We start from the raw sequence: 13224 nt of genomic DNA, 5'->3' as shown, positions 1-13224 counted from the left end.
CACTGTCACAGATCTCTAAATTTGACACAGACAAACCATGAGAAAGAACAAGGTCTAAGGTATGACCATGTTCATGTGTGGGACCGGACACATACTGCACTAAATTAAAAGAGTCAATGATGTTTAAAAATTCCCTCACCAGCGGTTTATCAGGACAACATACATGAATGTTAAAATCCCCGACAATAAGGATGCGATCATAATTTGGCAAAAGTCCAGCCAGGAAATCAGAAAAGTCATTCACAAAGTCCTTATTGTATTTAGGGGGTCGGTAGATGACAGCGCACAGCACCAGGTCAGCGCGACCCACCTCAAATAAGGTGACTTCAAAACTGGAGAAAGAAGATGATACAGCGTGCTGTTTACATTTAAAGTCATTTTTAAACACAGCCGCCGTTCCTCCTCCCCGGCCTGACGTCCGCGGTGAATTAAAATAATTACAGCCAGCCGATAAAAGTTCAACAAGAGCGCTGTACTCACCGGCACCAATCCAAGTCTCAGTCACACAGAGAAAATCCAGGCTTCGGAAACAGAAGAAATCCTTTAGGATAAAAGTTTTATTTGCCAGTGATCTGGCATTCACCAAACCGATCCTGGCGGGAACTGGGGCCTGTGGTTTAGCGAATCTGGAAGCCCGGAGCAACGTCCTCAAATTACCTGGATTCACCCCACGCTGGCGGAGCCGAGGAGAGCAGGGGCGGCGGGGCCCGAAACCTTCATCCAAGTCGGTGACAGGTACCAGGGAGATGTCGATGGGCTCCAGAAAGCGCCGGGACACACTAAATGGAGGGGGTAATTCATGTCCTGTCCGGGAAATGGACGGAGAATTTGCCAGATAGACTTTCAGCTTCACTAACCGACCGGCACGTTTACCGCGGCGGCGACGGCGCTTCCGCCGGGGGATTAGAGCCGAGGCCCGGTACAGGTGAGTCGGAATATCCGATAGGAGCGGGGGCAGAGTGTTTTGTCTATCATAATTAAACACATTTAGATAGCTGACATTATGTCTAAGATCCAGGAGAGATTGGCGATCATACACCAGTAGAGACTTAATATGTGAGATGCCAAAGCTTAGCAACATTAACAACGCTAACCAAAGCGAGAGTAACAGACGGCCAGCCACACACACCGGCGCCATCATGTCACAGGCCACACAGACTAGTTAAAATAATTGAACTAACAGACACGCAATTAGCGCAGCAGATTTGCTTACCCAATACAGGAAAAAGATACAAATAAATAAAAATAAATAAAAATAAATAATCCATTAGAAGTTTAAAAAAGTATGTGTACACATCTTTTATTTACTGAGCTTAGGTGTTTAATTTATGGTAACATTTGTGGCATTTAGCGGCGATTTTTCCCAAAGCAACTGAGGGTTAAGGGTCTTGCTCAGGGACCCAACAGTGACAACTTGGTGGTGGTGGGGCTTGAACTGGCAACCTTCAGATTATTAGTCCAGTACCGGGGTGCCCAGGTGGTGCAGTGTAATATCTCAACTCTGCTATCGGTTGACTGGGCGCCCCCTAGCGAGCACAACTGGCAGTGCTTGCAGCAGACAAAATTCTGCTGGGTGAGAAAAGACCAGACTCGAAAGGGGGTGGGGTCTTCATTTGTCACCTCCCATAAAGAAAGACTTATGGGAAAGCCTTCCTAGATAGATAGTAGTCTGGGGGTCAGTGGGGTCAGTGGTAGCCTAGTGGGTAGAGCTTTGGGCTATCAACCGGAAGATTGGCGGTTCAAATCCTGGCTCTGCTATGTAGCCACTGTTGGGTCCTTGAGCAAGGCCCTTAACCCTGTCTGCTCCAGGGGCGCCGTAAGTTGGCTGACCCTGCGCTCTGACCCCAGCTTCCAACACCAGCTGGGATATGCGAAGAAAGAATTTCATTGTACTGTACATCTGTATATGTATAAATGACAAATAAAGGATATCTTTCTTTCTTTCTTTCTAGTCATTCAACCATCTCATTGTGAGGTGTCCACATACTTTTAGCCATATTGTGTTATTTATGGACCTTCCATAAAGGAAGACTTCTGGGAAAGCCTTTCTAGAAGGGTAGGAGTCATCCAACCATCTCAGTATGAGGTGTCCACATACTTTTGACCTTGTTGGATGATTCCTATGGGGACACCTCACAATGAGCTTGTTGGATGAGCTTTCCTAGAAGTCTTCCTTTATGGAAGGTCCATAAGTAACTCTATATGGCTAAAAGTATGTGGACACCTCACAATGAGATGGTTGGATGACTCCTACCCCTCTAGGAAGGATTTTCTAGAAGTTTTCGTTTATGAAAGGTAACACTATATGGCTAAAAGTATGTGGACACCTCACAATAAGCTTGTTGGATGACTGACCTAAAACGCAGACATCATCTTAAAACACAGCTGCCAACATCCAACCCTTCAATACTAGGATGTTGGCACATTCAGCTGCCAAACCGAGACACTTGTCAGCTCAGGGAAGTGTTCTGATTATTGCGGACTCCCTCTTTAAACGTGGTTTCTTAGGCATTAGGACTCAGAAGGACGTCCCTGAGGGATCCTCACGGTCACGGATCAGCGATAAGTATCTCTGTCGGTAGAGAGTAGTGTTTTAATTTGAAGCTTGCCAGCACAAATTAAACTATTGTTCCTAAAGGGCACACAGAGCATCAGAGAGCTGTCTCTTAATGGAAATACATTCCTCGTGAAAGGAAAGTGTTTTCGTAAGTGTTTTTAGCACTCGGAGAACAGAGAAATGCGTCCGCGGTGTCTGAAAAGCTGTGTTTTGATTGCGTACCGAAATAAAAAGGGACGTAAATAGACCTGTAGGAGTGCGAGCTCGTCCTTTTTGCCTTTTTTTTTGGCTAAATAAGTTGCCTTCTCGAGGACTCGCCCAGCAGGGGACACCACATGTGTAATCTGTGGTGTCTGAATTTGTGGAAGAGGAGACGAATTGAAGTTTGCAATCAACGACTTTGTGGTGATTATACAATTACCGTGTCTGATTCATTAAGCGTAACCTATAAAAGACGTAATTAAGTAATCAGAAGAAAAGGCAGTTCTGTCAAAACAAAAATGATACAAATGGTACTTTGATTTGCCCAGATAAAGCAGCAGAAGCTAAATCTATGCGACTTTATGATGGGGTGCAGCCACACCCACAGAGGCCATTAGCAAACGCATGGACCTAGAGGACAACCTAAGCAACAGACAGAGACAGAAGGACGTCTGGCAGGTTGGCCGCCAACAAGACGTGGATAAATGACTGTTTGAAATCAGGAATCCAATAAAGTAATGAAATCTATACAAATATTTAGCTTAATACTGACTCACATTCTAAACACTGTTATGGAGCAGGATTTCCATTTTAAGCTTTTAGACCCGAACCTGGAGATGCTCATACCATCACTGAACCCTAGACACCAATTCGTGAACAAGACCACTTAGGTCTTGGTTTAAGATTTAAATGGGTCACATCTTTTCACCTACCAGTGGTGGTCTTACCAAGAGCCAGACCTTCTATAGAGGTCATGCTGTGCCCTCAACCACAAATAAGCCACCATAGTTGCAGGTGCCTTGACCAAACAGCAGGTTGTAACTGTACAGCGGAAATGAAGCCTGGTTGACGTCCCTCCCTCAGGCACAGCAAATTGTGCCTGTTTGAATGCATTTGCATTCACTTTATCCAAAGCGACTTACAACTAAGACTGTATACATTGCAAGCAATTGAGGGTTAAGAGCTGGCAGATTTGGGGCTTAAACCAGTGACCTTATGATTACTAGTCCTGTACCTTAACCGTTGAGCTACTCCAGCTACCCCCCCCCCCCCCCCCCTTTATACAAAGTGACCTATATGGGGAGTGGTAACTTAGCGGTTAAGGTAGCGAATAAGTTATCATAAGGACGCCGGTTGGCAGATGTGGGGCTTGAACCAAAGACCTTATGATTACTAGTACCTGTACCTTAACCGCTGAGGTACCCCCTTTGCATATCAGCTTTTATACAAAGTGATTTATATGGGCAGTGCTGCGTCCAGCTCAGCAGTTAAAGTACTGGACGAGTTATCATAAGGTTGCAGGTTCAAGCCCCACCATCACCAAGATGTGGCAGAAGGCTTGGCAGATGTGGGGCTTGAACCAAAGACCTTATGATTACTAGTCCTGTACCTTAACCCTCCCCCCTTTACATATCAGCTTTTATACAAAGTGACTTATATGGGCAGAGCAGTGCCAGATCAGTGATTAGGGTACTGGACAAGTTATCATAGGGATGCTGGTTCAAGCCCCACCATCACCAAGATGTGGGGCTTGGCAGATGTGGGGCTTAAACCAGTGACCTTATGATTACTAGTCCTGTACCTTAACCCTTAGCAGGTATCCCTGCGACCCCTCTTTACATATCAGCTTATATACAAAGTGACATATGGGTTGTGCTGAGTCCAGCTCAGCGGTTAGGGTACTGGAAGAGTTATCATAAGGACGCCGGTTCAAGCCCCACCATCACCAAGTTGCCATTGTTGGGTTCCTGAGTAAGGCCCTTAATCCTTAATTGCTTAAACTGCATTCAAAGATAACTGTAAGTCGTTTTGGATATAACTGAACACCAGTCAAGCAATTGAGGGTAAGGGGCCTTGCTAAGGTGCCCAACAGTGGCAGCTTGGTGGTGGTGTGGCTTCAACCAGCTGCCTTCTGATTACCAGTCCAGTACCTTGACCGCTCAGCTAAGACTTCCCTACTTTGAAAGAGGTGGCAGGCTAGTGCTCTAGATCGCTGTGCCAACTTTTTGCCCTGTTATTACTCAATTCAATGCACCCTTTAGTGTGCGCACTAACTAGGTTTAGCACACCTGTATTTTTCAGCTACCCATAGTAGACCATTCTCTGTTTGACCTTTACCCCCTCAGGCGAACAAGTTTGGGGCACCACCGAGACTCGACTCCAGGTCTGTTCAGTGGTGGGCTAGTGTGGGACTGCTGTGCCCTGTTATTACTCAATTCACTGAACCCTAATGCACCCTTCAATGTGCACACTAACTAGGGCTAGTTTAGATCTCCTGCATTTTTCAGCTATCCATTCTTAGACTATTCTTTGTTTGACCTTCCCACCCTCAGGCGAACAAGTTTGGGGTACCACCGAGACTCGACTCCAGGCCTTTTCAGTGGTGGGCTAGAGGGGCTCGTCCAGAAGGCAGCTAGGAGTTTTAACAAGAACTTTAAACAAAATCCACACAAGACACCACTTCCCTTGAGGGAATAAATGAATCCATCATGAGAAACAAAATCACTCCGTAAAGTCGGAATCAGCCATCCAAGAGAGATGGAGGAGGAGACGTACGTACGGCCTCGGAAGCAGCAGATTGCGACTGATCCGCAGGTGATGGACACTTACAGCCTCTTAAGAGTCGACTGTTCTGCACCGCATAGTTCTCGCTTCTCGAAAACTCATTAAAAGTTGAACGCGGCCCGTTCTCAATAGCGGCTCCGGCCCCGAGGTATCTCGGCTTGTTACTTTTCATGCTCTCTTCTTCGCAGCCCGTTGTCGGTCTTTAGAAGTCCATTTCGAGACGAGAGCCTGTGCGGAGACAGGATATAGAAGGACGGAAGAGAGTCCGGACAGTTTAGGCGACTTTATTCCTGTGTGCTTTTTTTCCCCCGCTGCAATCTCGGCGATTGATTGCTTCTCGGCGGCGAGTGGATTTCTGCATTTCGGTCGACTGGGCCTCGCGCGCTGCGATATAATTAACCTTCACTAGAGGGGAACTTTCGATTGACCAAGTGAGCCTCTCTGAAATATTCGGCGGTGATGAGGACTCTTAGCCGAGGCAAGAGGAAGAAGCGGAGGGAGGGAAGCTTCTCCGAGAGATTTGATTCACATCGGTATGCAAAAGTAATTAAATAACCACTCGCCTCCTCGCGCGCTGTCCCTGGGGTTCAACGCGTGCTTAAGCGCTACCGGAGGATTTAAAGAAAATATGTGCATGTTCTGCCCACCGCTGGCATTTCCAGTTGTCAATAAAAGCCATTAGGATTCAACCCAGGTTCCTCTTTAGAGAGTAAAATGCGGTCCTGTTGCAAAGCGATACGGTGGTGTAATCCATCTGTCCGGATGCCATATTTATTGTCGTTTCCACCGAACTCGCTAAACGAACTGGACTCCGAACTTCATTTTCTAAGAACCTTGATCCATTGTCTATACGACTTCGTGTGCGTGACAAATATGTAATTCCGTGTGGCGGCTGGAGGGGTGCCAAACTAATACCCGTAATGAGCAGCTGGAGCGTGTTTTCACGCTGACATTCGGATGGAGTGAAAGCAACCTAATGGACTCATTAGTAGAGTGAGGTAGTTTCCTCAGGGTGGGCCGGCGGACGGGCCGGGAATAAGGACGCGCCGCTCTCCCCACTCGTTTCTGGTGGGCCGAACGTGCCATTAATCACCCGAGAGGAAGCCAACACATTATGCATTAGCATACTTATGATTCGCAAGTGGATTCCCGTGGTGTGGTTGGTAATGATGAGCTAAACGCAGGTTAACTGGTAGTGAAAGGGCACCTGGACCAAGATCTAGATTCTTTAGCTTGGCAAAGTTTTTGATTGTAGCCTAGCAGTTAAGGTACTGGGTTAGTAATCAAAAGGTCGCTGGTTAAAGCCCCACCACTGCCAGGTTGCCACAGTTGAGGCCTTGAGCAATATACTGTTACAATACTGTAAGTCACTTAGGATAAAAGCATCTGCTAAATGCCAAAAACCCGGAGATGCTTGTACTGTCACTGAACCCAAGACACCAATTCGTTCACTCATTGAGTGAAGGGAGGAACCCCCCCACCCCCATGACCAATTTTTTGGAATTTTGGAAAACGGTCTCACATCTTTTCACCTGCCAGTGGTAGAATCTCACAGAGAGCCTTTTTCTCTGAAGCCTTTTTTTTTTTAAGACAACTACAAAACCATGACCATACTGATAGACCTCTTAAAGATATGGGCATCTGAGTGAGTCATTAAAGTAACATGTCGATTAAGATTAAAGCTAAGCTTATAATAACGAGTATCCTTACATTTGAAATCTCTTTATTACAATTTTCTTTGTTCATTATATAAATAAATAAATATAAATAAATATAATATAAAAATAAATATAAAAAATAAATAAATAAAACGTGGTTTAGAGATTTTTTAAGGATTTTTTTTATTTTAATATTATTATTATTTTTTTTTTTACATAAAAAAACCACTGATTTAAGTGTACATTTGATTGAACTGTTTATATATATATATATATATATATATATATATATATATATATATATATATATATATATATACTGTATATACAGTATGTGTGTGTGTGTGTGTGTGTGTACATATATATATATACAGTGTATATATATATATATATATATATATATATATATATATATATATATATATATATATATATATATATATATATATATATACGTATATATATATATATACAGTATATATATACAGTATATACAGTGTATCACAAAAGTGAGTACACCCCTCACATTTCTGCAGATATTTAAGTATATCTTTTCATGGGACAACACTGACAAAATGACACTTTGACACAATGAAAAGTAGTCTGTGTGCAGCTTATATAACAGTGTAAATTTATTCTTCCCTCAAAATAACTCAATATACAGCCATTAATGTCTAAACCACCGGCAACAAAAGTGAGTACACCCCTAAGAGACTACACCCCTAAATGTCCAAATTGAGCACTGCTTGTCATTTTCCCTCCAAAATGTCATGTGATTTGTTAGTGTTACTAGGTCTCAGGTGTGCATAGGGAGCAGGTGTGTTCAATTTAGTAGTACAGCTCTCACACTCTCTCATACTGGTCACTGAAAGTTCCAACATGGCACCTCATGGCAAAGAACTCTCTGAGGATCTTAAAAGACGAATTGTTGCGCTACATGAAGATGGCCAAGGCTACAAGAAGATTGCCAACACCCTGAAACTGAGCTGCAGCACAGTGGCCAAGATCATCCAGCGTTTTAAAAGAGCAGGGTCCACTCAGAACAGACCTCGCGTTGGTCGTCCAAAGAAGCTGAGTGCACGTGCTCAGCGTCACATCCAACTGCTGTCTTTGAAAGATAGGCGCAGGAGTGCTGTCAGCATTGCTGCAGAGATTGAAAAGGTGGGGGGTCAGCCTGTCAGTGCTCAGACCATACGCCGCACACTACATCAAATTGGTCTGCATGGCTGTCACCCCAGAAGGAAGCCTCTTCTGAAGTCTCTACACAAGAAAGCCCGCAAACAGTTTGCTGAAGACATGTCAACAAAGGACATGGATTACTGGAACCATGTCCTATGGTCTGATGAGACCAAGATTAATTTGTTTGGTTCAGATGGTCTCAAGCATGTGTGGCGGCAATCAGGTGAGGAGTACAAAGATAAGTGTGTCATGCCTACAGTCAAGCATGGTGGTGGGAATGCCATGGTCTGGGGCTGCATGAGTGCAGCAGGTGTTGGGGAGTTACATTTCATTGAGGGACACATGAACTCCAATATGTACTGTGAAATACTGAAGCAGAGCATGATCCCCTCCCTCCGGAAACTGGGTCGCAGGGCAGTGTTCCAGCATGATAATGACCCCAAACACACCTCTAAGACGACCACTGCTTTATTGAAGAGGCTGAGGGTAAAGGTGATGGACTGGCCAAGCATGTCTCCAGACCTAAACCCAATAGAACATCTTTGGGGCATCCTCAAGCGGAAGGTGGAGGAGTGCAAAGTCTCGAATATCCGCCAGCTCCGTGATGTCGTCATGGAGGAGTGGAAAAGCATTCCAATGGCAACCTGTGAAGCTCTGGTAAACTCCATGCCCAGGAGAGTTAAGGCAGTTCTGGGAAATAATGGTGGCCACACAAAATATTGACACCTCAGGAACTTTCACTAAGGGGTGTACTCACTTTTATTGCCGGTGGTTTAGACATTAATGGCTGTATATTGAGTTATTTTGAGGGAAGAATAAATTTACACTGTTATATAAGCTGCACACAGACTACTTTTCATTGTGTCAAAGTGTCATTTTGTCAGTGTTGTCCCATGAAAAGATATACTTCAATATCTGCAGAAATGTGAGGGGTGTACTCACTTTTGTGATACACTGTATATAGGGCCAGTGATAGCTCAGTGGTTAAGGTACTGGACTAGTAAACAGAAGGTTACCGGTTCAAGCCCCGCCACCACCAAGTTGCCACTGTTGGGTCCTTGAGCAAGGACACGTATGTTATTTATTACCGAAGTGTCCTTACCTGTAATATCACCCAGTGACCCTCGCGGGCAGCTAGGTCCAAAGTCTGCTCAGCCACCACCTCCTGACCCTGGCCGAGAGATACGTTGTGGAAGTTTCTATTGTCGAACGTGAATCCCAGCTTTCGACCTGCAAGAGTGGAATAGATTAGGTAGGAAACAGGCGCTCAGGTGGCACAGGGGTAAATTACGCTAGCCCACACATTCGAGTTCGAATCGTACACAGACACACGATTGGCAGTGGGTCTAACAGGGGCGGGACAGTGGCTGAACAGGGTTTGCTCATAACTGCTGCAGTCTGACTGCCTGCATAATGAGATGGGGGATAATGGGGATCAGTGCGTACTGCACACGTGATGGTTGTGGTCAGGAGTGTGGTCAGAAGTAGAGATCTGCAGCAGATTTACAACCACAATGTAAGAAAGCTGGGGGAAAAATCCATAAATATAAATAAAAGTAGGTAGGAAACGCCTCATACTCTCCACATGCTAATAGAACACACTTAGTATAATCCCAGTCAGCAATGGTGTGTGTTAGATCAGCAGATTCGCTCTGATGGAGGATCTCACTTTATATCAGTCCTGACTAATTGATTGCTCTGCACTTTAGCTCTGATTCGATTAGTCACGCTCAAAACTCAAAGCCATGTCTAATCGATCAGCACACTTTCTGCACCAGCATTATGAAATCCTTTCGCTCAGATAGCATGATGAGCAGACAGCCAGTGCTGGCCTTCTGATACCTGGTGCCCTTCTCCATCAGACAGTACAACGAGTCTCTGTACAGTCAAGGCAGCCCAGACCTCACGGTGTTGGACTGATTGGGATCGTTTTCCTAGAACTTACACCACTTGTACACTAAATGATGTAATAAACTCTTCCTTCCTTCCTTCCTCTCTTCCTTCATTCCTTTCCTCACTCCCTCCTTCCTTCCTCACTCTCCTCCTTCTTCCTTCCTTTCTTCCTCCCTTCTGTCCTTTCTATCTTCCTTTTTTCCTTTCCTTCCATCCTTCCTCCCTCCCTCTCTCCCTTTTTCTCTTCCTTTCTTCCTTCCTTCCCTCACTCCCTCCCTCCCCCTTTTCCTTCCTCCCTTCCTTCTTTTTTCCTTGTTTCCTTCCTTCCTCCCTCTATTCCTTCCTTCTTTTCTTCCTCCCTCTCCTTTCTTCCTTCCTCTATTCAATCCTTCCTCTCTTCCTTCCTCTCTCCCCTCCTTCCTCTTTTCCTTCCTTTCTCCCTCACTTCCTTCCTCCCTCTTCCTCTCTTCCTCCCTTCTTTCTTTCTTTCCTCCCTTCCTCCCTCTATTCCTTCCATCTTTCCTTCCTCCCTCTCTTCCATTCTCTCCTTCCTTTCTCCCTCTCTTCCTTCCTTTCTTCCTCCCGCTATTCCATCCTTACTCTTTTCCTTCCTTTCTCACTCTCTTCCTTCCTTCTTTCCTCTATTCCTTCCTTTCTCTTTCTTCTTTCCCTCCTTCCTTCCTTCTTTATTTCCTTCCTCCCTCTCCACATTCCTTTCCTTCCTTTCTCCCTTCCTCCCTCATTTTCTTCCTCCCTCTTCCCTCCTTCCTCTTGTCCTTCCCTTCTCCCTCTTCCTTCCATCCTCTCTTCCTTTGTTTTCCCCTTACTTCCTCCCTTATTTCTCTCTTTCTTCTTTTACTCACTTTCTTCCTCCCTTGCTCCCTCTCCTCATTCCCTCCTTCCTCCTTTCTTTCTTTCCATCATGCTTTCCTCCCTCTCTTCCTTCCTTTCTCTACTTCTTCTTTCCTCCCTCTATTCCTTCCTTCCTTCCTTCCTTCCTTCCTATCTTTCTTCCTTTCTCCCTCTTCCTTTCTCACATTTTCCTTCCTCCCTCTCTACCCTTTTCTCTTACTGTCTTCCTTACTTCATCATTTCCTTTCTTCCTCCCTCTTTTCCACCCTTCCCTTCCTTTCTCCCTTACTTTCTCTATTTCTTCTTTCCTTCCTCTATTCCTTCCTTCCTTTATTCCTTTCTTCCTATCTTTCTTCCTTTCTCCCTCTCTTCCTTCATACTCTCACTCCCTCCCCTTTTTCCTTCCTCCCTCTCTACCTTCTTTTCTTGCTTCCTCTCCTTCCTATCTCTCTTACTTTCTTCCTTACTTAATCCTTCCTTCCTGCCTTTCTTCCTCCCTTCCCTCCCCTCCCTCGCTTTCTTTCCTGCCTTTCTTCCTTCTCTCCCTCCCTCTTTCCACCACTAAATTTTCACATAAACCAACTTTTATGGATGCTGGGGTCAAATCATAGGGTCAGACATTGTATGGCACATCTGAAGAAGACAGGGTTAGGGCCTTGCTTAAGAGCCCAACAGTGGCTGGATGGCAGAGCCTGGATTCGAAGAACCGACAATCCTCCAGTTGATAGCTCGAAGCTCCCCCCACTACCACTGTCCCAGCATATAAACACATTGTTAAAACCCAAACCATACTGTTTACAATGCAGTAAAAAGTCCTCCAGCCACCACGGATTTGAACAAGGGACCATTAAAGATCAACTCAAAGCTGTAAAGAAAATGCTTTTAACAGTACCTTGTTTCTCCACGTCCTTTAGTGGATCGACCCCAGGAGAGAGGATGAAGAACATGGGAGTGGCGGCTCCGGATTCTTCAAACGAGACGGCGAAATCCACTGAGCGACCCATGACGTACTTACTGCCCAGCTTCTCCTCCACGAAATCTCTGTCCAATAAAAAGGTAATTTGTTATGTAGAGGACTTCTTTTTGGGAGTTTGTAGGATGGCGTAAAATGCATCTACGTAGCGGGATCACTAGGTTTTCAGACAGGCATATACACTGATCAGCCATAACATTAAAACCACCTCCTTGTTTCTACACTCGCTGTCCATTTTATCAGCTCCACTTACCATATAGAAGCACTTTGTAGTTCTACAATTACTGACTGTAGTCCATCTGTTTCTCTACATACTCTTTTTAGCCTGCTTTCATGCTGTTCTTCAATGGTCAGGACCCCCACAGGACCACTGCAGAGCAGGTATTATTTGGGTGGTGGATCATTCTCAGCACTGCAGTGACACTGACATGGTGGTGGTATGTTAGTGTGTGTTGTGCTGGTATGGGTGGATCAGACACAGCAGCGCTGCTGGAGTTTTTAAATACCGTGTCCACTCACTGTCTTATTAGACACTTCTACCTAGTTGGTCCACCTTGTAGATGTAAAGTCAGAGACGATCGCTCATCTATTGCTGATGCTGCCCACAGGGCGCTGTTGGCTAGATATGTTTGGTTGGTGGACTATTCTCAGTCCAGCAGTGACACTGAGGTGTTGAGCGCTGCTGTGTCTGATCCACTCATACCAGTACAACACACACTAACACACCACCACCATGTCAGTGTCACTGCAGTGCTCAGAATGATCCACCACCTAAGAAATACCTACTCTGTGGTGGTCCTGACCATTGAAGAACAGCGTGAAAGGTGTTGACCACAAACACAGAACTCAGAAGCAATGGAAATGTAGTGACGTATATGAGGCGGTCCTAGCAAGCCTACGGCAATTGAGTTAGCAATCGGTTAGTCAAAAATGTCCAAGATGCCAAAGTCTAAAGCTGCTAAAAACACAACTCGGGTAACTGAGTTTGGAAAACTCCCAAGCAATTCTGTAGATGCAGGGGGGGGGAATTTAGTAGGTCCCTACTTATACTTACACTGTAATAGTGTTATCTGTAAAGTATGGTGGAGGAAGAATAATAGAAGAATATTATGGGATGTATTTAGACACAGTTTCAATAACTTTTTTTAGAAAGCTGTTTTCTTGTTTCAGCAAGACAATATCCAGCAGACTCAGCAAAATTCGGTTGGCTGACAAGCCTGCAAAAAGCCCTGACCACAATACCATCCAATACATTTAAGATCTACTAAAAATTCTGAATTTAAGCCAGACCGTACTGTCAAAACATCTGTGCCTAATCTCACTAATGCATCTGTCGCTGAACAGAA

The 13224-nt window shown here is 44.9% G+C and overlaps 1 protein-coding gene across 2 annotated transcripts in view; it reads right to left on the bottom strand.

The window, feature by feature from the left end:
- dnah9 (dynein, axonemal, heavy chain 9) overlaps positions 1-13224 on the bottom strand; it is a 188912-nt gene that overhangs the window by 28852 nt on the left and 146836 nt on the right. For both annotated transcript variants that reach the window (XM_063002787.1, XM_063002788.1), the window contains 2 exons: positions 11798-11946; positions 9263-9390 (listed from right to left, as the gene is read on the bottom strand). In XM_063002787.1, the coding sequence (XP_062858857.1) occupies positions 9263-9390; positions 11798-11946 (277 nt within the window). The remainder of the gene's footprint in view (positions 1-9262; positions 9391-11797; positions 11947-13224) is intronic.

The sequence above is a fragment of the Trichomycterus rosablanca genome, chromosome 10, assembly GCF_030014385.1.
Source record: "Trichomycterus rosablanca isolate fTriRos1 chromosome 10, fTriRos1.hap1, whole genome shotgun sequence".
NCBI classification, from domain to species: domain Eukaryota; kingdom Metazoa; phylum Chordata; class Actinopteri; order Siluriformes; family Trichomycteridae; genus Trichomycterus; species Trichomycterus rosablanca.
The sequence above is the reverse complement of the archived record's forward strand: the minus strand, read 5'-3'. Positions and strand labels throughout refer to the sequence as shown.